Here is a 27089-nt window from a genome sequence, read left to right as displayed (position 1 = left end):
GCCATGTGACAGAAGGCAAAGATGCAAGCCAAGGAACCCCAAGAATTGCAGCAAGCCAGTACTAGAGCGCTACAGGCTTTGGGCAGAAAATATTGCCCATTTGACTTTTATCCTCCAAAACCATGAGACAAGAAATTCCTATTGTGTATGCTAACTGCATTGTGTGGTATTTGTCATAGCAGCCAGGCAAACCAAGACACTGTATAAAGTGTATTTTGAAACCTATTCAAGGATAACATTCATAAGCATTTTTAACCACATCAAAAAATTCAAGGAACCTCACCTTTTAAACCTAAGATTTCTTTTTATTCCTGGATATGTTTCCATGCTCCATGAAATGCAGTACTATTATTTGTATTTACTTATTACTCAGCAAGTCACTTGTTATGTATGAAGAACAATCAATGTATAAGGTTGTACACACTAAGAGAAATGTTGAAAATAGGTTACAAAAAAGGCCAGAGGAATTAACAAACTAACAGTATAATTACACAACATATACACACAAACAACTTAAATTTACTACACTTTTTCATTTGATCATTTATTTACTCATTCTTTCAAATGTTAAAGGATTTTTTTTTAAATACAAACTATGAAGTATATACTATGTGCCAGATCCTGAAAGTAAAATATGGTACCCCTCTTCAAAAAGTTCATAGTCCAGTTAACAGAAAGGCAAATAATTGCAGACCATTTGGATGAAATATTTAGTAGCGCTAAAAAACTTAATGTTGTTCCTTACTACTATGTTCCAGGCACCATAAAGACAGTATAATAAGACACTGTGAAAATATAGGAGACAATTAATTCTTTATGGGGAAGTTAAATAGGGGAAACAGTTATAACAGAATGAGTGATATATTGAAGTTAAAACTTTATTTTAGAGGGTAAATATACCTTTGTTTTAAGGAGGTAACAGAGGAAAAATGGCTTTTGTTGTTCTTAACAGAAAGGGAAGAAAAGGTATAAAGGCATAAAAGAATGTTACGTTTAGAAAACTGAATTTTTCTGCGTGACTAGGAAAAAAAAAACTAACATAAGGAAATGTTTAGTATTATATTGGCAAGACCTACAATCTAAAAATATCCAAATGACACAATCAATGCTTTTTAAAGATATTAGGTCTATTTTATGTATCTATTTTACATAAATGATAAAATTTACTTTTGGCAAATATGAAACTGTAGGTATTAAAGCTTTTAAAATGATCTTTTAGAAGAAAACACCATATGGATACCTTCTCAAGAAATCACTTTCATTGGTTCTGTACTTCTGTTTTTGTATGTGTTATTTTCAAAATGCACATAATTTTTACGAATAATCAGCAGTTTGTAAAATAGGTAAAATAATTTACATTAGGGAGGGTGAAGGACATGCTAAAATTTTAGTTTGGTAAGCTAAGCAATTAAGGAATTTGATTTACTTAGCTCTGTAACTCGTGTTAATGACTTCTTAAAGCAGGGTGAATTGAGAAGGGTATTTGCAAGGGAAAATTAAGATCAGTTTTAGATAATGGCATGGCAGTGTAGCTACTGAAGTAGTTATTGAATGATGTACTCATTTTTTAACTGAAAATTTTTAATAAGATAATTTTAGATTAACAGGCAGTTTTACTAAATAATATGGAAAGATCCTGTGTACGTTTTATTCAATTTACTCAGTTGGAACTCTGGCAAAATAATAATGCAATGTAACCAGGATTGACAGTGATAAAATCTGCTAATTATTCAGATTTCATGTTTTACTCGTTTCTGTTTGTACTTAGCTCTATACAATTTTACCACATGTGCAGCTTCCTGTATCCACCACCACAGTCAAGATACTGAAAATTTCCATAAAACAAGGTTCTCTCCTGTTGCCGTTTTATAACGGCATCCATTTTCCCCCACCTAACACCCTCTGCCCCCTCTTCTGGCACAGTCCCTGACCCTTGATCTCTTATCTGTTCCCCTTTCAAAAATTCTGTTATTTCAAGAAAGTTATATAAATGGATTCAGGAAATAGGTAATCTTTTGGGATTGACTTTTGTTGATCAGCATATTTTCCTGAGGATTCATCCAAGTTGTTGTGTGTATCAACAGTTTGCCCCTTTTTATTGCTTAATAGTATTCCATGGTATCTTAGTTTACAGGTCTGCTATGACAACTACAACATCCTGGCTGGTTTATGCAACAGAAATTTATTGACTCATCGTTTTGGAGGGTAGAGGTCCAAAATCAAGGCACCTGTAAGGCCACGCTTTCTTCTGGAAGTCTGTGGCATCCTGGTGCTGACTTGTCACAATCCTTGGGTTCCTGGGCTAGCATCTCTGCTTCCCACATTTACAATATCTCTCTCCTTGTGTCTGCTCTTCTAGTTTTCACTGACTTTGGCTTCCGGCTCCTTTGGCATCTGAATTTCCTCTCTTAATATGGCTTTCAGTTTTATGGATTGAGTCCTGACATTCAGTTTGTCCACACCTACATAGGATTTTAGAAGATCCTATTCACAAATGAGTCCTTCATTGATAATCTTCAAAGGGCCCTATTTACAAATTAGTTCATACCCACAGGAATGCAGATTAAGATTAAGAGCATGTCTTTGTTGGGGTAAATAATTCAATCTTACACACATGGTATTTAACATAGTCACTTGTTGAAGAACATCTGGGCTGATTTTATTTTTTGGCTATTACAAATAAAGCTGCTATAACCATTTTTGTCCAGGTCTTTGCATGAATATACATCTTCATTCCTCTGGGATAAATGCCTAGGGGTGCAACTGCTGAGTCAAATAGTTGCAGGTTAAATTTTTTCAGAAATTGCCAAATTATTTTTCCAGAGTAGCTGTGCCATTTTACATTCCCATCAATAACGCAAGGATGATCCACTTTCTCCTAGCCAGCATTTGGTGTTGTCACTTTTTATTTATTTATTAATTTTAATTTTTTTTTTAGCCATTCTGATAGATGTGTTGTGAGAGCTCATTGTGGTTTTGATTTGCATTTTCATCCTCATGGCTAATGATGTTGAACTTATTTTCCTGTACTTAATTGAAATCTATATTTCCTCTTCCACAAAATGTCAGTTCATATCTTTTGCCTATTTTCTAATTGCATTGTTTGTTCATTTTCACTGTTGTTTGGAGAGTTCTTTATAAATTATAGACGATAGTCTTTTGTTGGATATGTGGTTTGCAATTATTTTCTCCCAGTCTAAGCATGTCTTTTATTTTCTTTCTCAGAGAAAAAGTTTTTAATTTCAATATGCATGTTTTATAATTGAGAGGGTATTGTTGGTATTTGTGAATGAGATGAACAATCTTAAGTATCTCTTGTAATTATACTATATCAACATTATGAGTTGTAGGGATTACCAGAATGATAGCTGGAAATTTTACGGTAGGATTTTATCTTGAAAAGGAAATACTAAAACACATACTACGAACAAATAGCCACTATTCATTGAGTGCTCTCTGTTGTGTCAGCATTGTTATAAGAGGTGGTTATTCTTATTATTACCCCTTCACAATAATGAGGTGAGGTTGTAGCTTGGAGAAGGCTGCCTAGCCATCTATCTGTGAGGTAAACCAAGACACAAGTGGACAAGGTCATTAAAGGTTGGCACCTTATAATTGTATTCACTTCAGAAAGAAGCCAAAGCAGGGAGAGTGCTTGGGCGTTCAGTACATTTTCCAAAAGTGGATTCCTTTGTGTAACTGTGGTACTCTGATGAAAAGACAAGCACAACACAGTGTGAAATATCAATTTGAAACACAATTCTGTCTCTGAGGCAAACTGTAAGACACACAAAGAAGATGATCAAATCTTGGCACCTTTCATTTGTTTTCACTTTGCAACATTATTATATTAATATACTAGCTTATAACTTCTTTATATAGTTGTAAAATTCTGTATATGTTACTTATGTAATTATATACATATATACATACACACCACATGTGTGTGTTTGTATTATTTAAATTATAAAATCTAAGTATTCTTAGTAGAGACAAAGGCTTTCTCGAGATAGTCTAATAGCAAATTGGCTCCTTTGGAGTGACTTTCAGAAATAGCTCTGCCCAGGAAGAGTCATGCTACTTCTGGTGAACTCTGAAAAGCTCTCCATTTTGGAATATCCAAAATATTATAATCTTTCTACAGGTATATTATGGGATGCACCTTTATGGTATTTCCACATTTTTTATAAGTGTGTTTTTAATGGACAGTTCCTACAACTTGCATAATTCTAGGAGCAGAAAGTTGCTTTCTGTTGCCTGAAGATAGCATTACTAAGATACTATTTAGAAGATTTGTTATTTGTTACACATGTATAGAAATATTGAAGTTAATCATCTACATTTTAACACCCCTAGCATGTCTCTTTTGCCATGTAAACCGTTGTGTTTCCTGTCTCCAAAGATTTCACCATCATATCATATTTTCCAGCAAAATTTAAAAGACCTGGTTGAACTTATTTGCTAAAAATGCAGTGTCATAAAAATATGCAATGTTTAAAACTTATTTATTTAAATTTGTATTTTAAAATCCCTTGAGATTTTTAAAAAATACTGATGTCAGGGACCCACCCAGAACAATTAAATTGGAATTTCTAGGGGTGGGACCCAGGCATCTAATAGCTTTCCAGGTAATTATAATGTGCAGTCAGGGATAAGAGTTTTGAAATGAAAGTTGGTGATGGAAAAAATATTAGAAAATTATTATCTCTAGAAATCCTTAATTTTTAAAAGTCCTCTCTTTTTGGACATTTGCCTTTTTCTTTTAATTCCATATTATCTAATATGTTGATTTAATTTTGAGGTATTTAAAAATGAAATGAAACTATAGAATGAACTTTTCAATCTTAATTGTAGAAAATACATTCAGATTATATTTTTTAAATTGTATGTAATTATTTTTTTACATCAGTGTGTAGATTATTTCTATTATGAGAGCAGTTACACACTTTTGGCAAATTATATTGTTGTGATAAAAGAATAAGCTAGCCTATTTAAATAAAAATGTTCAAATTAAATAATGTATTAAGGGAAATTTTTGGCTAAAAGTAAGGACTGTTCGAATTTAAGCTTATGGATTAACTCTGAATTTTTATGATATAATAGGAAGCATGGGTAAAAAGATTAATTTTTTTTTACGTACTCGTTTTCCAGTATAAATGATGACTTCTTTTTTCTTTTATATGCCTGTTCTGTTATTTGAATCTAGGTTTCTCCTCTTAATAATCAATTCAAGATGGTTTTAAAAAGTAATAAATATGCCTTGCAGGAATGAGAATGCGATACTAGTGGTATATTTTTTGGGAAGATCCTACAGTCCTTTTGAAACTTTTAAAATTTCAGTCACCCCACTCTAAGAACCACCTAGTGCAGACTAATTATATTTCTCTGCATAGTTGCCAGGAGAGTTTCATAAATATGCTCACATTTGACCTGCTTTCTCATAGCTATTAATTTAGCATTCTAAAATCACTGACTGGGTAGTTCTAATTACATGGGACAACTATCAATTCATTGCTTGGTGATTCATCTTTTGAAATGTTAGCATAACACAGATCTGATTTAGAAATTATTCCAATCAATATATACCAATTAATTATTCAGTATTATTAGACCCTAAATGTATGATAATTGCAAAATACAAAATCTTACAGTAAAAAACTTTTACATCAATGAACCTTATAAATATCTACTTGTAATCTTGCATGTATTAATGGATTTAAAGCATATATCCACAGTTTCTTGAATTAATAATAGGTTTTACAAAATATTTCAATTCCATTTTATTAAACTGATAATAAATGCACTCAAACAAATTCAGGGGTTAACTAATATATTTAACAGGAAGTAAGAAGTGTGTAGAAGTTTAGGTTAAATGTATCTCATGCATTTATAGATTAATAAAGGAAACCTAAATATATATACTTTTCCTGTGAATTTCAAACTATTGATCTTAAACTATTCAAACTTAAGATGATGTAAAGATTTAAGCCACACCAAGAAGAGTTATTGAATATCTATCCTTTCTCCGTATTGCTGTAGTGTCTGGGTATAAGTAGTATATTCAAAAAAATTCTACTCTTAGATAAGTCAACTTTACTAGACAGAACTCCTTGAAGACAATTTATAATTTTCATAACAGGATTAATTAAATCATTCATTCATTCATTCATTCATTCATTCAATATTTACAAATTTTATCCTCTGTTCTCGGCATCAGGCTGGGCACTGAAGATGATAAACTGCCCCTACCCTCCAGATACCTCTGGTCCAGAATTGAATCTAATGTTGAGTATAAGCTCTGGGGATCTCTGACCCAAACTCTGTAACTTCCCTGCTTCCTTTAAACTGCTTTACACAACATAAATTAGAGTCAAGAAACTATAAGGTGTTTGGTGGCTGAGAGAGTTCTGACATTATCATTGATTTTGTAGTTAGGCAGACACAGTATCAATGTACCTACTCCTTCCCAAAAGGGGCTTGAGGAAACTTAAACAAGTGCATTCCCTGAAAAAGGCCAGACAAAAATATTGATTTTAAAAATCAAGATGAGAGAAAATAATAGATTAGTAAATTGAAGCCAAGAATAAAGTTAGTAGTGTAAATGTAATCCTTTACAATTGCTGAAGATGGGTCACAAATCTGATTCTTCACTTAACTTTGCAGCTAAAGCAAAGACAGAAATATGATCAGTTACAATTTTATACTCTCCATATATAGATTTTTCTGGTACTGAGTCCTGAAAGAAATTTCTCCCATGGGTCCTTGTATAAAGAGGGTACTGGGTGATGTATGGCTCTCAGACACTGTAACTGTATCCCTAGGAAGTATAACAGTGGGTTTCCTGTGGCTACTTCTTGTAGTATCCCTCATGCAAGCCAAGGACATAATTCCAAAGCTCAACTGAGCAAGAAAATCAAGGACAGAAAAAAGCACAGCAATCTAAGAATGCAGATAGTTCTTTTATGGTTTGACTTGATTTAGAGATAAAATTTAGAATACCTGAAGGGGTGAATAAAATACTGTGGTGGTTTCAACCCCTATGTACTCCAGAAAAACTTGTTCTTAAATTTAACCCATTCCTGTGGGTGTGAACCTATTGTAAGAAGGAACTTTTGATGAGATTACTTCAGTTAAGGTGTGGCCCACCTCAAACAGGATGGGTCTTAATCCTATTACTGGAGTTCTTTATAATCAGAGTAAAATTCAGACAGACAGAGAATGCCACAGGAAGTAAGAAGCTGAAATAAACAAAACCTGGATGTGAACAGAGAGGCCAGAAGAGGCTGCCATGTGTACTGCTATGTGACAAGCTAAGGACCAAAACCCACCATGGTCATCAAAACATCTGACAACTGCATCCCTGCAATGTCTGACTTTATACATTGTGGTTTTATGGTCAACTTTCCGTACTTCTATTAGCAAATGTATCAGTAAGGTAATAGATACCTGATGAGTCCTGTAGACTTGTTAGGTTATTTCTACTTGTTTAAAACTGGTCTGATAAATCATTTCCACTCTCTGGCCTGGAGCTGTCTCTAGTTGGGAATTATTTGGGCTCTGCTTTGACCCTGTCTCAGTACACTTGAACTCATTAGACTCTCTCCAATGATTTCTTTTTTCTTTTTTTTTAATCTTAAATATCTTTTTATAATATTTTATAATATTAGTCATATTAATCTTTCTCTCCCATTTTCATTTTCTCTCCCTCTCTATAGAGAACGAGAGAGAGGAAGAGGGAGAGAGAGAGAGAGAGAAATTATTTGTGGTTTGCTCATTTTATTCTCTGAGAGAGATCCTGGTAACAGTTTATTTCATTGCATGCCTGAGTATATGTCTACATGTGCATTTCCACAGGTAGCTCTGGGTCAGAGATGGGCAACATTGAACCACAGAGTTATAGTTTTATAATGGATACCCTGAGCCTGATAAGCATTCTAGTAGTTAAATAGATGTATACTGAGATTCCTTGGCAACCAAAATATACATAATCTGAGGTTTTTGGAAACCATGAGCAACATATGAAATTTCATATATTGTATGTAAAATACGGTAAAGCCTAACCTCATGGAGACAAACAGTGCCATGTGGAGATGAGGGTCTTAAGCCTCTGGGTTTGTTCATTTGTTTGCTGAATGGTTTATTGCATGATGCTGGCATCTGAATATGTCCAATTTCATTTGTAATTGTGAAATCACTAATTGTTGAGATTCTTGGGCCTCTGGATTTACTTGACAAGAGTTGAAATCACAAATGTTAAATCTATAACTGCCTAACATACATTTTATTGAAAACACGGAGTTATAAATTTCATCAGTGAAATTAGTATCCCAAATGAGTCATTACATGTTGAAATTACCTGAGGCAAAATGGTATAAGGAAGAGGGCACCCAATTTAGAAATAGATGGATTTTCTTAAAATTCCTGAACTTTCACTTACCAGTTGTGACTTTATATTATTCAAGAACTCTAAATAGAACTTCAGATTTTTATGATAATCAACAGAAATATCTGTAAAAGTGTATTGTGTTTATCAGTTAAAACAATGTATGTATATTTTCCTATTAGCCAGATCTTAGTTTTTAAGGCAAAAATCTGAGCTTGCAAGTTAATTTTTTTCCCCTCAAATCTAGTGGTGCTAGGTTAATATTACAATTTAAGTGGCTACCATTATGTTTAAGTTGGATAATTTAATTACAGGTCTATCTATAGACTATGTGGAAAACAAGCTTTATTGGATCAGTTCGGGAAATGGAACCATAAATAGATGCAACCTGGATGGTGGTAATTTAGAAGTAATAGAGTCAATGAAAGAAGAATTAACAAAAGCTACAGCCCTAACCATTATGGGTAAGTGCAATGGTTCTTTTGCTGGATGCTTCATATTGATCAGGAGTTGATTAATTATAACCTGTTAAAAGCTTAGGAAAGTTACTGCTCCATTAACACCAGAAGCACATCCAAATTGCACATATCTATGAGGGTTTTTCTTTTCTGTTTTTAACGTTTGCAAACAGACTTGTGAGATTATCCAGATCAGGGAGTTAGTGCTGTCAGCAATACTGTCTTTACCATTATTGATTCTTGGCTTACTGTGACTTGTATTATTTTATGTCTATTTTCTGTGTTCTCCTGCAATGCTCTGAAGTGTAAAGGCCTCGTGTATTTGTCTCATTAAAGTGAAACTGGGCTTATCTCTGCTGATAAAGGATAGCTTGACTCATAGAGATAATTCCAGAGACCAGGCAATAGGGTCCATTTAACCAATGTTTGAAATTATTCCCCCACAAATAATTCTTTCCCATTTTTAGAAATAGAGATTTTACTGATTTAAGCCTCATTGCCATTCCTTTTCCTCAATTCTCTGGACAAAAAGGTGACAGGCAAAGTAAGACTATTAAGAAGTTAGTAGGGAAGTATAGTTTTCCACAGAACAAATAACCAACTGCATATTTGTAGCTGATTTTTCAAATGTGACTTTTCAGTTTAAAAGGACACTTTGAATTTTAAAAATGATGTAAGAGTGGATACCGTAAAGACCTTAGTGCTTTTTTGGTGAGGATGGCTGCACATTTACTCAATAGATGGCTGGCTCTAACCTGAGGTTCATGGGTTGGTCAATGATGTGAGGATTAGATATTCCTTGGAGAATCTCCATAGTTACAGTTTGGCTACAGGAAATAAAAAAAAAAGAATTTTATATTTGCAATTCTGAATATCATGATGTGGTCAGAAGACCTTTTAAAAAATAAACTATTCAATTTGAGCATAGGTTTTAAATTTTATTTCTATGGGGCTTAAATTAGGCCTTTTAATTCAATGTTCTAATTATTCTAATACGGTAAAATAATATGTAATAATATCATTAATATAATAATATTGATGTTATAATATAATAATTCTAATTCTCTTTCACCACTTTCTTATATTTAATGTGAGGGGTTTTGGTAATCATGAGTGTAAGAAATTTATAAGTAAACCCTCCTTAATTGGGAAATATTTGAAAATTCATTTTCTGGTTAATAATGTGTTTTCACCACCTGCAATTTCCAATTAGATTAAAAATAACTGAATTAAAGTGTACAATGTTGAGATATGGAAAGCTATTAATTAATACAGGATGAGTGTATTATGTAGGTTGCATTATTTTTATTTAGTTCAATTTTAGAAGTATTTATTTAGCATATTTTCTATTGAGACATTGTGCTAGTCTCAGAAGTACAACTATGAACACGGACACTAGACTCAAAAAAAAAAAAATACATTTCTTTGAGGCAGAGAGAGAAAAAGAGATTTTTTTCACCAATCATGGAACACTAAGATTATCTCTATGTTTTTAAAGCTGAGAAAAGAAATACAGATATTAAATATATCTATGTATATCACAAAATTGTGAGAATCACCTGAAAGTGAACGTTAATGCTCCTTTTAAAAACTGGAGTTTTATACAAACATCAGACTCTAGTTTTACTTAGTTGGGTATTTCCAGATATTTGACGTAATACCTCTTCAGAAGATTTAGTGGCTTTTTTGTTATAGCTTTGTCTCTAAGTTGCCATCCTCTTGCTGTTGTTTTCACCCATATTTTTCTCTAAATATTTTACTTAAAATTAATGCTTTTTAGATAGTTTTTTTTTCAGATAAGGAATTTAAACTTGTAAGAAATATTACCTTTTTAAAAAAACTTCTGTAATTTTCTTTCTAAATTTATGCTTCCTTTTGACACTTTGACAATTTCTGTGCTACTCCTAGAGCACTGTGTTGCCATTCTTCTCATTGTGTATCCCCCAAATATATAATGGTGCTTGGGCTTATGTACCCCAGAAAAACATGTTCTTAATCCACTCCTGTGAGTGTGAGCCCACTGTAATTGGACCTTTTGATGAGGGTTACTTCAGTTAAGATGTGACCCAAGTGAATCAAGATGGGTCTTAATCCTATTACTGGAGACCTTATAGAGAAGGCCACAGAGAGAGAAGCCACAGGAGCAGCCAGAAGCTGGAAGTCAATGGAACTCAGAAGACAAAGATGCTGCTGCCACATGGCCACGTGATGGAAAAGCCGAGGAAACTCGAAGATTGCTGGCCAGCCAGAAGGTACCACCCTGAGAAGAAGCAGGCCTTCTAGCTTCTGAAACTGTGAGCCAATAAATTTCTGTTGTTAAGCCAACCATTCCATGGTATTTATTTTAGCAGTAGGAAAACAACGCATACAACAAAAGGATTGTAACTGACAAGTAGGTTAATTTAGAATAGGAATCTATTTAAGGCAAGAAGAAGAAGAAGAAAAAAAAAAAGTTGATTTTATATTTCTCAGCCCTGTCAAATTCAGAAGAAAATTTTGTTTTATGAGTACTTGAATGTGTTTTTAAGCCCCCTGAATGAAAATAAGCATAGTTTAATTTTCGGAAGTGGTTAGGTGAGCTGCAACAATCCCCAAATCACCACCCACACTACGCATTCAAAAATTGAATTCAAATATATTTTAAGAAACGAACCTAAACAAGCAAAGAATATAACCAAGGAACTGAATAAATTAGAGAAAATGTTTAAAAAGTGTCATAACATTTCAAGAAAAGTCATTGACTTTTTAGTGAATCTCTAAACTCTAAAAATAATTGCCTCATAGAAAAATTTAAGGCTTCCTAAAGATTTGTTTCTACTAACATGATTGCTAATCACCCTGCTCTGAGTAGGAAATTAATAGAAAATAACAGAATCCACTGCCAATAAGATGATCTCAAAAAATGGGGGGATAGTCCATTTAGCAAAAAATAAAGTCAGTTAGTTTTGTTCACTGCTAAAATTAAAGAGGGAAAATTTGAATGAAACCATAATGCTTATATTATGTTAGCACTGTGAATCTAATATGGCATCAGCTCTGCATGGCAGCCCAACCTTGCAGAAATTAGAGTTCTTTTACCAAGTGAATGCCTATGTATATGTGCCCCTGTCTGCCACCATAATTTGCTTACCTTGAAAGATAAAAATAAATATAACACTCTATTAATATCTCTATTAGTAAGACATTAGATCGATATACCAGCATACCTTTGGGAGTTTTGGGGTTTCAAATTGCAAAGACATCACCAAAGAGAAGCAGGTGAGGAATTTCTATTTACAAAGTTTCCTGGCTTAATCTCTTAAATTACCTTTCTGCTCAGGCCCCCAACCTTCTTTCAGAACCTGCACTATTTCTCTTTGGGCATGGGAAACAGGGAGATGACCTGCTTCCTGCTGGGGCTGAATATTATAGTCATATAAAAACAGTCATTAAAAATATAATTAAACAGAAGATCCTCACTAATATCAAAGGAATTACAGTTAGAAATGTTTAAGAAGAAATTTGGCTAGAGTGCTACTAAAATTGCACATCCAGAAAATGAAATAATTATCCTATGCAATGACCAGTATAAGAATGTATGCCAGCTCCTCAAATAGACTACATAGGCAGTGGATAATAGCTAACTAAACATTTGTTTTTCACTAAAATCTAAGTATGGTTTTCCTAAAACTGAGTTAAAAATCTTTTTAGTAACTTTTCACAAATATTTAAACCTCAGGTCTTATAAATTGTAACCACTTGGACTTCCCAGATTTACTCAGTCTAGTGTACACATGATAAACTGAAAAGAGCTTTTGAAATCTTAAAACTAAATAAAGCACAAGCCATCTGGCAATGCCTAGATTAAAATAAAGCAATTATTTGATGATTCAAATAAGTCCAAGATTCCAAGACAAAGACTTTTTCACAAATGCTTTGATAATTCTCCTTTCAATAGGCAGAGCTTAATTTCCTTCCCCTTGAAGGTGAGCTGGATTTAGCTTCTTCCATCTGATGAATAGAAGAAGGAGGAAGTGTTGGTGTGTGATTTTGGAGACTGGGTCACAAAAGGTGTGGGGCTTACTCCTTGCCCTTTCCATTGGATCATTCACTCTGGACAACCCAGTTGACATATGAGGACACCCATATGGAGAGGTCCACATAGAAGGGAACTGAGACCTCCAGCCCATAGTTACATCTGTGGGTCACCTTCGCAGCAGAATCTCCAACCCCAATGGCAACTCGAGAAGGCTGCAGCCCTTGCCAACAGCTTCAGAGCAATCTCGAGAGTCTAAAACAGAACCACCCACATAAGCTGCTCCCATATTCCTGATTCACAGAAACAGTGTGAGATAATGAATGTTTATTGTGGTTTTAAGATTCCAAGTTATGGAGAAGTTAGTTATATGGCAATTAGTAACTAATACGTATATCCACCACACCCACAGGGAAACCTTTTCATTTGTAAACTGATACTACAAATTCTAATGCCTAAAGGTGCCAATCAGGTTGCATCACTGAGTAAAGTGGGTCAGGTGAAATAAACCCCAAGAGCTCCAACATGATGGTTAGCAGGAACTGAGTCTAGGGTATCTAGAACATTTGGGAGTTGCAGAAGGATGACAAGCTGGAAAGAACTGATATCCAACTTGAGGCAGAATTACCTCTCAGCAACAGTTTGTTTGTTTGTTTGTTTTTTTTCCATAAGAAACATTGCCCAGTTGTGCCAAATCTTTTATTTTTTTTAGAGAAGCAAGAAATCCAGATGTTATTTAAAATCTTACGATTTTTAAATGTTAGAAAGTAATCACATTAACCAAAAATAAATACCATGCAGGCTAATATACAGTATAGGCTAACTGTGGGGCCAACGCTATGCAAGCCATAAATAAACTAATAGCAAACAAAAAATCCCACTACCTCAAAAGTCCTTTTTATACTTGAATTGGCTCAGAGGGCACCAGGTGTCACTTCTGGTTTAATAATCATTTTTGCTGGTGACATTGTGGTGTTGAGAGAAGACACCTCTGTTGTAGAGGATAGAGCATACGACATCTCACCAAGGTATTGCAGCCTTGTTTTTCCAGACTTTTTATTCTGCCTGGGATATGTAGAGATGAAGAATTTACTAATGTGAAGACCACTTTTTATCTGACTTAAACTGATGGCAAAAAACAAATGTAGAGCTTGCAACTCAACAGTAACAAATACCCAACACCATTCATTCATTCATTCAACAAATATTTATTGAGTGGCTACTATATGCCAGGCATTGTTATACATTCTGACAAAAATCCTGACTGTCAAGCTTGCATACTAGCCTGGAAGGCAAACACAGAAGATAAATCGAAAGATGCATAATATGATAGCTGAGTATTAAGTACTAAGGCCCAAAGATACATAATCAAATAAAATAAAGCAGGGAAAAAAGATAAGAAGTGTATGGGTTGAGCATGAAATTTTAGATTGGCTACCCAAAGAAGGCCTTACTAAGAAAGTAATTTCTAAGAAAAGACCTGAAGGAAGCAAAGGAAAATTAAAAGAATGTCATGTGAACTAACAACTGCTTTTGTTTCTTATTTTTAAGTTTTTATGTTATGTTTATAAACATTGTTTAAAAAATAATTTAATTACATTGAAAAAAAAAAATGATATTTCTAGGCAATTCTGATAACTTACCAGGTTAGAGAACACAGATTTACAGATGGCATCTTTTATCATGTTTTTAATTTATTTATTTTACCATGATAAACCAGTTCACCATGAACGACTTCACCGTGGTGTTCATACATGGTCTTGTCTGTGTTCATCTCATGATCAGTAAGTCACAGGAAGAATTCAGTCAGTCAGATGCAATTTATACCTTGTATACAGTGACTGTTTGATGAGGCCTTTTTCTTTCCAAGTTACTGGTATAAGACCTGCATAAAACTTTCAACATCAAATTCTTCCCCATTTTTAAAAATGAGCCTGTGGATTATTTTTTCCCAGCTATCAGAGCTTTCTTCTTATCTGTTTTCAGATACAATAGCCAGTAGTTCTTAAATTATATCAACCACTTATTTCTCTCGAAGATTTTTTTTTGTTGTTGTTTCTCAGTATTTAGTGAATCATTTTTAGGGACTTTTCCTTTTTAAATGTACTTCAGTTTCAAAAAATATTAATGATACTTTTCAAAGTGAAAACATTTTCTTACATGATTTTCAAGTGACTTATAGTTGTTTATGCTATAAATTAGGGTATGGCGTAATGCTCTGTGATATTTAACTATTGATTACATAGTTTTTCAGATATAGGGTTTTTTGTTTTCTTTTGTTTTTTCACCTCCTTTTCAGAACTTTTGGCATTTTCTTAATCACTAATGCTTGTAGGAGACAGTGAAGTTAACTCAAGTTAATCAAGTTGCCGTTCAATTTTAAGTGCCTGTGAGGAGAAGGAGATTGAAACTATTGACTAAAATTACAGTTGGTGGGTTATTTATGGATTGTATTTAACATATTACTCTTTTTCACTGTCAGCATTCACAGTTTGAGAGGAAACTGCATATATTGTATTCGTGTTTAAGAGAAAGTTAGAAAAATCAGTTCATGTACTGAGAGAAATACACAAATAAAGCAAGTGTACTTACAGAAATAGGCTTATTGGTATATGGAGAAAATTAAGATGGAATTCAGGAAATGGCAGGATTGTGGCTATATATTTTTTACTTTTAGTGTGGGGCAGGGAAGAACTGGGAGTAATGAATTTAAAATAGACAACGGTATGTATATTATTTAAGCAAAGCATAAGATGTCACAAGGTCTGCATAGAAAATCCTTAGCATTTGTTGATTTAACTGTACGCATATAATTTAATCACAGGTGATCTTGATACAGCCTATTACCGTATGTCATTTTAGTAATCTGTCAAGTTCTACTAGAGGAAAAGTTTAAGTCCTGGGCAATACAAAGGAGTATGGGAGTTAACTTAACCCTCCACCCCACACTCACATCTTATGAGCTGTTTATTCATTGGTGTCTGCTACTTGATTGCATACACAGTTGTTCCAGTTTGCTAATGCTGCTGTCATGCAAAATACCAGAAGTGGATTGGCTTTTATAAAGGTGTTTTATTGGGTTACAAATTTACACTTCTACAGCTTTTATACAAGTGTCCAAACCAAGGCATAAACATAACTATACCTTCACTGGAGAAAGGCCATTGGCATCCAGAAAACCTATGTTAGCTGGGAACACACATGGCTGGCGTCTGCTTCTCCTAGGTTGCATTTCAAAATGGCATTCTCCAAAATGTCTAGCGTCAGTCAACATCAGGGGTCCACAACTCCAAGCATCTCTGAGCTAAGCCAGAAAACCTCTGGGCCTGTGCTAGCATTTTTAAAAAACTCCAGTAAACGAATCAAGACCCAGCTGAATGGGCAGGGCCATGCCTCCATGGAAATAATCTAATCAAAAGTTTCACCTACAGTTGGGTGTCACATCTTCATGGAAACACCTAATCCCAATATCCCACAAGATTGGATTAAAGATCATGGCTTTTTCTGGGGGATGTAATATATGCAAACCAGCACAACAGTTAATCTCATTTAGATTCAAATGGTGTATCTACAGTTTTTTGTTTATGGTAGTACATGATCTTGGGAAATTATATTGACCATGGTATTTGAAGGCAGGCATATCAAGTATCATGACATATTTTTCTTGAATGTCAAGGGACTTTATCTATCTGTCTATCTATCTATCATCATCTATTTGTCTATTTGTCTCTCTATATAGATTTATATAAATGATAAAAAAGTGGGTTCTTAGTCTTCCTTGTATGACTAAATCGTAGACTCTTACAATTAAATTAACCTTAGAAATCATTAAAGTTAACATCTTCATTCATTAAGGAAGTATACTTTACATTCCTATTGTTCACTAACTAGCTATGAGATGTGGGGCAGTCCCTGAATTCTAGGCTTCAATTTTCTCTTCTGTAAAAATAAGAGCCTTGACCATATTAGCTTCAAATTCCTTGAAACCTGTGTCATTGTATGATATATCACTAATGGTTTAATCCAGGGTACAGGAATAATTTTAAATAAATCAGTATCTAAGTTGAAGCAATACAGGAGGGACAAAACAAATGATGAATAAAAATAAAGTTCATTTAGGAGTTATGCAAATCAGAGTTAATATTAATGTTGTTTGAGAACTTAGACAAAATTATTCAAACGTATTTTAGTTGAGAATTTGGTGGGTGTTTTCAACAAAGAATTGATTGAATTGCTGGACTTAGATTAGGTTTGTGCTTTTAAAAAAAAAAAATCTAAGTAGCTATCTCTAATACCCATCTAATCTTAGTAGTATGTACAATTAGCTAACCTCTCTATAAAGTGAAAGTAACTTTGAATCATAAGTAAAGGCCAAAAAAAAAAAAATCTTTAATTAAATAATCCATGAATACTTAAGCTCTCTCAGCTGTGTAATTTTTTTGTGTTATCCATCACAACCTAAATATATCTGATTCAGATAGCAAGTTGCTGGCATAGGCTTAACATATAAACACAAGAGGGATATGGAGTGTTTGCTACTGTTGAAATCAATCAAAGAGGGGGAAAATGTATGGTCCATGTGTGTTCAGACTTTTGTCAAACTGGACTTGCTCTGTCATGGGTAAAAAGTTGGCTTCTCTTGATATGCAGACATTTGTTTAATATCAATGCTAACAAAATGAGCCAATACTTTGTCCTTTAGGGAGTCCTTGAATATCTTTAACCAGTGTAAATATTAAGGGCACTTGTTCATACTTTCTGTGGGCTCCCTTCTTGAATTCAAAGTCCTCATAAAAGCTGCTGAGGAGAAACTTAAATCCTTCAGAGTGTTCCTATGTCAGAGAAGTCCCAAACCCCAGAGGCAACAGCCTCTTTAAGAACATCAACCGGATGTGTCCTCCTTCACCATAATGTTGACACCGCTTTTCAACATGAGCAAGTTAGGGTGCTCACTGCCCAGATGTCCCTTAAGATTGAGACAGCCATCAAACAAGATGGAGGGGTAGCAACAGACAAGATAGGATTTAACACAGGGTTATGAATACTGAATCTTAAAATATGTATATGTGTGTGTATATATATATATATATATATATTTAGTCTTTAGGGTATTAGAACAGCTAAATGGAAATAACTGAAATGGTAGAACTGTAACCCATAACATTTTTTGAAGTTTGCTCTATATCTACTTGTTAAAACATACTTTGAAAGTTATCACTTTTCTGTATATATGTTATATTTTACCATAAAAAAAGTAAAAAAAAAAAAGCACATGGAAAGTTCAACAGTGGGATAGTCAAGGCTGTCAGATTAAAACACGTCCAGACACCATGATCTGAGTATCAGAGAATGTCATATTAATTGCTTAAGAATGAATATATTGTTAATATTTTGGGGGATTAAATATTTCAAATGTATCCCACTAGACCTTCTGTGAGAAATCATTTACAATTGTCTAATCTCTCTACCAACTAAAAAAAAGACTTTGAGTCACAGCTAAAAGCGAAAAATTAGTCTTTATTTACATATATTCCACCAACACTTAAAGCTCTCTAAACTGATTTCTCAATAATATGCTTTTTCTTTCATTTAAATCTGTATTCTTTTCAGAAAGTATTATTTGGTGAAATGAATAATGTTAGAATCTATTAAAAATAAAGCATATCTAGCATTTAGTTTGCAAATTCTTGTTATAAATTTCCTCAGAGATCAAAAAAACTTTATAAATAATGATAGAAGTTTAAAAAATATGCACACAATAAACAACCTGCTAAAATTGGCATGCAGAAATCATATAAAGGCTTTTTTTTCTAATTTACTTCCTAGGATAAATTATTTTAGCAAATTGTCATGGCATCTTTGGAACGTTATAAATGATGGAAAGTGATGAGCTTATGGGACTGGTGCATTTAATCTTGTTAATATCATCAGACTGTGATTTGCAGATTCACCCTAAAATGTAGACTAAGAGAATTTTATCTGCTGTTTTATTACAAGGAAGGGAGTCTGATAACTTAGAAGTTCTTAACTTCAGTAGTCCACTTTAAGGAGTCATCTCCTCTGTTTTGTAAATGCAAGTCCACGTTACATGTTGTCATGTGCAGGTATATTTCATCAAAGCTTACTAAATATCTCTTCCTGAATATGAAAAAGAGCTGAAACTAAGTTTCAAATGAGTCCATTCCTTCCCTCTCTTCCTCTCTGCCTACTTTCCTTCCTTTCTTTGTTCTTTTTTTTCTTACTTTTACCCTTTCCTCCATACTTCCGTACTATAATCCATCCATTTTTTCTATATATATTTTTTTCTTTTTTCCTTCTTGAATACATTTATTTTCTTCATGAGATAAATTGAAAATTTGTGTAAATTTTTATATTCTCATCTTCTGAAAATAAGGTGAGTCAATCAGATTCTGAAATACCCTCTAATTCTATTGTTTGTAAGCTATTACCCACAGAAACTTGGAAATCTTACAAAAGTGTCCAGTATAATGCAATCAATGCAGCTGTTCTGTTGTTGTTTTTGATGGGAGGAGGAGGATAATCTAAGGAGATTTTGCATTTGATTTTGTCTAAATTAAAAGTTCCAGAATTTTAAAAAGTTTGAAAACTACTACCTTGCTTTGAGATAACTAGTCAATGGACCAATACTGACTTCACTCAGTCAAGGATTAGGTACTTTGAAAGATGGAAGAGAGCTGTAAGATAATATCACAGGACTCAAATTGCTGACTATTTGGATGGTGTTTTGGTTTGGTAAAACTGCTGAACTGCAGTATACCAGAAATGGATTGGCTTTTTCAATGGGGATTTATTAGGTAGCAAATTTAAGTTCTAAGACCATGAAAATAACCCAATTAAGGCATCATTAGGACAATACCTTCTCTGAAGAAAGGCTGATGGCATCTGGGATTCCTTTTTCACATGGGATGGCACATGGCTGGAGTCTGCTAGTCCCCGTCATTTAGCTTCTGGTTTCTGTGGCTTTCACCAAAATGTCCCTGGGCTTCTGTCTTAGCTTCTCTTGGCTCTCTGCTTATTTCTCCCAGGACATTTCTGTCCAAGCATCTTTTAGCTTTTCTTGGCTCCTGTGGGTCCTCCTTGCTTCTCCCAGGGGCAAACTCTGGATTACATATCTTAGCTTCTCTCTAGAATGTCTCTCTTAGCTTCTCTGAGCTCTCTGTGAGCTCTCTTAAAGGACTCCAGTAAAGTGTTAAGACCCACCTTGAATGGGCAGGATCACATCTCCCTGGAAACAATCTAATCAAGAGGTCCCATCCACAATAGTTCTACCCCCACAAGAGTGGATTAAAAGAACATAGTCTTTTGTGGGGTACATAATGGATCCAAACCAGCACAGATGGTGTCTTAGTTTGCCAGGCCGCTATGACAAATACCTGTGTATGGTTTGGCACTTTATGTACCCCAACAAAGCATGTTCTTAACCTTAATACATTTCTGTGGGTGTGTACCCATTGTAGTAGGACTTTTGTTGAGGTTACTTCAGTTAAGATATGGCCCACCTCAATCAGTATGGGTCATAATCCTATTATTGGAGTCATTTATAAGCAGAATGAAATTCAGACAGAAAGAGAAAGCCACAGAGGGAGCAGCCAGAAGCTGAATATCAACCTGGAAGAGAAGAGAGAGACTCGGAGATGCTGCCATGTGCCTTGTTATGTGACAAGCTAAGGACTAAGGAAGTGAGATTGCTGAGTCATATGGTAATTCTGTACTTAACTTTCTCACAAACTGCCAAACTGTTTTTCACAGAAGCTGCATCATCACCTTCTTACCATAATGAAGAGGTTTTCCTATCTCTCTACAACCTCTCCAATCCTTGTTATTTTCCATTTTTTATTAGTAGCCATTCTAGTGGGTACGAAATAGTATAACATTGTGGTTTTGATTTGTGTTCCATGATGGCTAATGATGTTAAACATCTTTTCATGTGCTTATTGGCCATGTACATATATTCTTTGGAGAAATGTCTGTTCAAGTCCTTTGCTTGCCTTTTTGTTGTTGAGTTATATCTTATGCTGCCATCTTGATGATGTCTGCCTTAACAACTTTTTATTTGAGCTGCTGCAATAACTTCTTAATTTCTTTTCACTCTGTACCTCTAGTGTCCAAACTATCAAGATCTCTGTTAGGATGTGCCGTGGCATCCCTACCCAGCCAATTTCAGAGGCTTCTCATTTTTGCAGAAATAAATACACTACTTACTCTAACATATTCATTTTGGCTCATTTTCATTCACTAAAATCTTGTTTGTCACAGCATTATTAGTCCCACCTTATAAATAAAGAAACTTAAGATCAATATTATTTATTAAAGCCCAAATCCTTTAGATGCAGAGCTATGAGATTCAAACTTAGGGATCCTTATTCAAGGCAAGTGCTGTTTCCAATAAAAATAGGAGCCTTCCCTATCATAACTCTAAATCTCCATTTTATCCACATTATCCCCTACTTCAATCAAGTATGTTACATTCCAGGTAAACTATTTACCTTTTGTCAGGTTATGCCCTATTTCTATCTTTGCATTGCTGTTCCTTCTTCCTTGACTGCTTTGCATATGCATTACCTACCTTTTGAAATATCTCCCATCCTTCAAGACCTACTTCAACTTTGCCTTAAAAGTGATTTGGGATCCTTCCCTCCTATGAATCTGTCTGTATTTTCCCAATGTAATGGGATGTAGTTTGTCTTTTATAATCATCTGTGAACATGTCTGTCTTCTTCATTAATTTAAGATCATATTTTATCCATATAAACATCACTCATGACACACAACAATGTGCTTTACACCTAGTACATTTCAATACATAATAGTAGAATGTGTGAATGAATAAAATAAAGACTATTTACACACAAAATATCTTCCACTGCAATCAAAAATATTTTCAGTAGAAGCAGGCAAATGTTTTTACAGAATGACCACAGCCATAAGTATATTGTACAATTTAAATATTTAATGAAACAAAAATTGAAAGAAAATATTTTAAAACATACAGAATGGAATTGAAAGGGGATGAAAATGCCTAATAAGGTAGATCTGTAAAATACAGCCAATCATTTCAGTAAATCATATATATATATATATATATATATATGTATATATATATAAACACACACATATATACACATACACACAGACACACACACAGATGTACAAAAATGAAAGCAAATGGAACAAACAAAACAATGTGGATCACCAAAGCTGTAAACTTATAAACACATAATAAGTGAAAGAATAAAAATTAAAAAAAAAAACTTTGGTTTTTGAGATGTTTTAGACTCTCAGAAATAATCTCTCACAACTTAACTTTGAAGCTTTAGTGTCTTTAAAAATAATAATCAATAGTCTGGATAACTAAAACTTTCTAGTATTTAATTTGCAAGTCTTACCTCATGTAATTCTTAAAACAATCTCCTGAGAGAAGCACTATTAACAGTTTATTTTCGACGTCTTCATTGAGGCTCAGTCAGGCTAAGTTAATGGCTCAGGATTACATCACTAATACACAATGTAGCAAGCTTTCTAATCTACCATGCTTAGTTTTTAAAGCTTCTTTTCTTCCAGGAATTTGTCCTGTAGATACATATGTGAATGAAATAGTGTGTAAGAATATACTTTGTAGTGTTTCTTGTAATAGCAGAAGCCTGGAAACGACGTATGTTGTCAATGAACCGTGGTGTATCTGTACAGTGAAATATCATGTGGCTACTAAAAATGAGATATTGATTTGAACTTTTCTCTGAAATATATTTTTAATTGAAAATACCTAGTTTCAAAAAAGCTTATACAGACTGATGCACTTTTTACAATATGAGTGCATTTTGAATATTTTAAAAAATGAATTTATAAATATATTTTTAAATGTCCTGTGTTTTTTCCACTATACTACACTATTTGTCTCAGTTAAGTATCATTTAGAAAATATCTGCTCTGTGCTGGGGAATTTACACACATTAGTGCTAGCATACACAGTAACCTTGCAAAGGAGGTTATGTGACTGCCATATCACCACTAGAACAGTGTGGATTGCCAGGGTCAAAGTTGCCTGTCTAAGTCTAACTCCAAAGATAGAGTGTTTTCCTCTACACAGTGATTCTCAACCCGAAGTGATTTTGCCTGCTAGGAGTTGATTTTGAATGTCACAAGTATGTGGTGAAGGCAGGGGTTCTACTGGCATATAGTGTGTGGAACCCAGGGATTCTGGGCTGGTAAACACCCTACAAGGCACAAGACAGGCCTCCACGACAAGCAGTTATTTGGCTCCAAATATCAGTAGTGCTGAGATTGATAAATCTGCACTTTTCCAATAGGTTTCCTCCTGAACCTCAGAGTCCAATCACCTTTATGAAGCCTGATACTATTATTGTAGAACTCACCACACATTTTGGTTAAAACAAATATCTTTTAAAAATATGTAAATGAAACTGAGTGCCTGATGTTTATAAAAGCTGATGGTATGAGATTTTCTTTGGCAACATGGTGACAGAGAAAATTGGGAAGATTATATTTCTTTGCTGTTTGTTTTCTTTCAAATATAATTTGATGGAAAAGAGTCAGGATTTGCTTCGCTTGTTTTATACTTACATATCCCAATTTTAACTCATTTATTCCCATTCAAGAATTTATCAAGAGACTGTTATGAGCCAGACACTGTGTATGTGCTGAGGAGTCAGCAGTGCATGAAACAGGTAATAATCGTCAGCCCTCAAAAGAGCTGATATTGCCAGTGGGGCACAAAAGAGTATAAACAAATACACAAGTGAAATGAAGTATGTCAGGTGGTGAAAGGGACTAGTGGAGAAAATTCAATTAGGGCATAAGAAGAAAGTGCAGAGTTGGTTTGGGAGGAAGAAGTCAGAAAAATTGCAATTTTAAGTAGAGAGGTCATGGCAGGTCTCACTGGGAAGTGAGAGTTAAGCGAAAATCTGACGGGAGTGAGGGAGTGAGCCATTCTGGGGGAGGACACATGAGCAAGAGAGAACAGGAAATACAAATGGACATTTTGCCCATAATTCCAAAACCTTTTGCTTTTTAGGGGTCCAATCTTTTTCTATTATTTTTTAAGGCCACAGTTATATAATATACTTTCCCCCTTCATGGAACTTTTACTAAGCTTTAAAAATACCTGATGTTTCATGTGCTTTCACTGTGGCCATTAACGTAACCTGTTGAAATAAAACATATAGTTTGCTTATACATATAGTATATTAACCATAGCTAAAAGTAATCATCTACAATAACTTAAGTTCTCTAAGGGAAAGCTTTTAATTTTCATATTTATGAAATTCCTAATAATGATGGAATTAGTTCTGCTCCGTTCTGTTTTGCTTTATTTCCAATTTATTATACACAATGTTACTATTAATGATTATTCATTTTGATAAGAAAAAAGAGAAATTTCTAGCAAATATGATTATTTCAAACTGTTGTGGTTGATTTTTATAGAAATAGTAAACCATAAAACCAGTTACATGGAGAATATAATTATAGTTACTTAGAACAAACAATTTTGAAAAACTCTTAGTTTGTTGTTTAAATTTCAAATGTTCTAAAATTACAAGCTTGAGTTATTTGTATGTTTATGGAATTGTATTATACCATTTAAGTTTATGTTTCTTTAGAAAAATTATTGGTTTATTCTTTAAAAATTGGCATATTTTGGAATGTTTGGCATGTTTGGCATGTTTAAATACCAGTTCTCTGAGATCATATATTTATAAAATATTACCACTAGAAAACATTCACAGAGCAAGGAATATAATGCTAGACAATGGTTCTTTTAATTAAGCATCTTCAAAACAGATTAGAAAAATAACCCAGTTGCTGCCTGTCTCAGGGACGGGGAAAATGTTAATTTTTTTAGATACATAAGTGCAATTATATTAGGTATTTACATAATTATTATCATAATGTTTATACTTGACTGAGTTATATAGGCAAGCTTTATTTAAGAAAATACAAGTGATAAAAAGCTGAACAAATAACAGCTTTTAAAAAGATTTAGACAATATCTTATTTACTGAAAAATTATATTTACAACCACTTTTTAGCAAAAGATCAAGTGATTTAATTGTTACACTTGTACTTCTATCAGAAATTTTATATGTATATTATTCAGTTTATTTTAAATGTACTATAATTATGCTCTATATTAGTAAGTGATTCTGCTTTTACATCATACTTTTCTAAAAGGGACAAGTTACTTTTTAGTACATACTGAACAATGTCACTTAGTTCAAGGAACTTCAAATACATCCACCTAAATTTTCTAAGCCATCAGTCTTCTAATTGCCATAACACTATTCATTAAGGTAACAGTAATACATGAAATATATCCAGGCAATTTGCCCAGCACTAAGTATAGTACATAGTTGTCTTCTCTAAGCACTCAAATGATCATTAATGAAAACTAATAGCCCATCAAAATTTACATTAAAAGTACTACCAGAAATCTCCAAAAGGCTATATGATACTCTTCCAGCAATTTTTGTCACCTTAAATTGCCTTGTTCCAATATGTTGCCCTTCTTAATACTAATTACCTAACAGAATGGATAAATACAACAGTTGCAAAGTATAGCATAGTACTATTTTTGTAACCAGATTATAATTTCTGATCAGCGAATGTGCTCCTGAATGTTAATGGAATAATTAAATAATCTCAGTTTTCCATACTTAAAAACATTAAAAAGTGATTGTTTCCCCTTTCTAAACTGCTGAATGTTAACTTTTCCTAGAATCAGTTTTAGGGAAAAAAGTGCGTTGTTCAGTTTTTATGGTATTAACAAAAGAACAAATTTTAAAATTTATAATTTATTTGAGTAGGGAGATAATTGTGTTTTTTTTGAATTTTTGTATTTTCTTTCATAAAAAAAGGAATATTAAAATGTTTGGAGTAGGGAAAGACATGGTATGTTTTAGATTTACAATAGCATTTTGAGTTAATATAATTACTACAGCATTTTAATTAGAGCTTGAGTGTGCGTCAAGGGAGCCAAACGGGGCATTCCAGAAGTCTACTCATATCCTGTAGCTGTTATAAACAACAATAACAACAACATTTGGGGTTGATGACTTAGTGAATATTGTTCATTTAAACTGAAGCTAAACAATCAAACTTTTTGATTGAAAGAGCCCTTTTCCCTCTTTGGCAATATTGTTCAACCCAAACGAGACTGGGATAGATGGCATCTAATCACAAGAGGATTTTTCTCTGTTATATATACCTAGATTTAGGTCTCTTTAAAATATATATGTATATATATGGCTGAACGTCAATCATTTAAATTTCCTTTTTTCCCTTTTTCATAATTAGTATAAACATAGTCTCATACAGTGTGTGAGAAGAGTATTGAATGTTACCCTTTCTTTTTAAAAATAATTTTTGTATCAAAAAGATGATCATTTTCCTTTAAATTCCCAATAAACAAGAATGTACTGTGTTTATCTGTAAATTCAGAGTTACATTCCTTATTCAAGAGCTTTGTATTGGCTTTCCATGTATGAAAGGAGAGCATAATGAAGTGAAAACATAGTGGCATTCATACTGAATATCTTTATAAAAGGTACATGTAACTTTGCTCATTTTATGATTTGCATTTAAAACATAGTATTTGTGATTGAATAAACTATAAAATAAAGGATTACAGGATGGTGTTTTCTCTAGAAGTAACAATTTTATTTTCTAATTTAAGAGTATGCTCCAGCTGGCAGATATCCCATCCAATTCAATTGAAAGTATTGAGTTGCAGTGACATCGTATTTTGCTTACTGATTATTTAAATGGGCAATTTTTCCTTCTGAAATGTGCTCTAATGTGGAGGTTTTACATGTTTTTATTTTCAAGGGAATAAATATATCATATGAAATTATTTGGAAAAGACAGGAACATGGCAAATGGGAGCACCAAAGACCATTTATTTGCGATAGTATTTGTATTCTAACCTTTCTCACAGAAATATATTTATATTTATGCCCATACTATATTTCTTGTCAGTAAATTTTACAGTATTAATTATTTGGCAGTGACAAGAGCTGGGTGGTAACTACACCAATGACATTCATATTTTAATAATAAGGACAGAATAATAAATTATCTAAGATGCAGGAGCCATTTTAAGCAATTTTTAATATATTGAAGACTTATAATATATATTCTGTTCAAGCCAGAGTAAAATACTGTTTTTTTAAATTCTCTTCTGATATAAAATATAATG

General features: G+C 33.4%; 1 protein-coding gene across 5 annotated transcripts in view; it reads left to right on the top strand.

The window, feature by feature from the left end:
* Positions 1–27089, top strand: part of LRP1B (LDL receptor related protein 1B) — a 1893223-nt gene that overhangs the window by 1273190 nt on the left and 592944 nt on the right. For all 5 annotated transcript variants that reach the window (XM_037849262.1, XM_037849261.1, XM_037849260.1 and 2 more), the window contains one exon: positions 8698–8847. In XM_037849262.1, coding sequence (XP_037705190.1) covers positions 8698–8847 — 150 coding nt within the window. The remainder of the gene's footprint in view (positions 1–8697; positions 8848–27089) is intronic.

This window comes from Choloepus didactylus, chromosome 9 (genome assembly GCF_015220235.1).
Source record: "Choloepus didactylus isolate mChoDid1 chromosome 9, mChoDid1.pri, whole genome shotgun sequence".
In the NCBI taxonomy this organism is placed as follows: Eukaryota; Metazoa; Chordata; class Mammalia; order Pilosa; family Megalonychidae; genus Choloepus; species Choloepus didactylus.
This window is presented reverse-complemented; position numbering and strand designations above follow the sequence as displayed.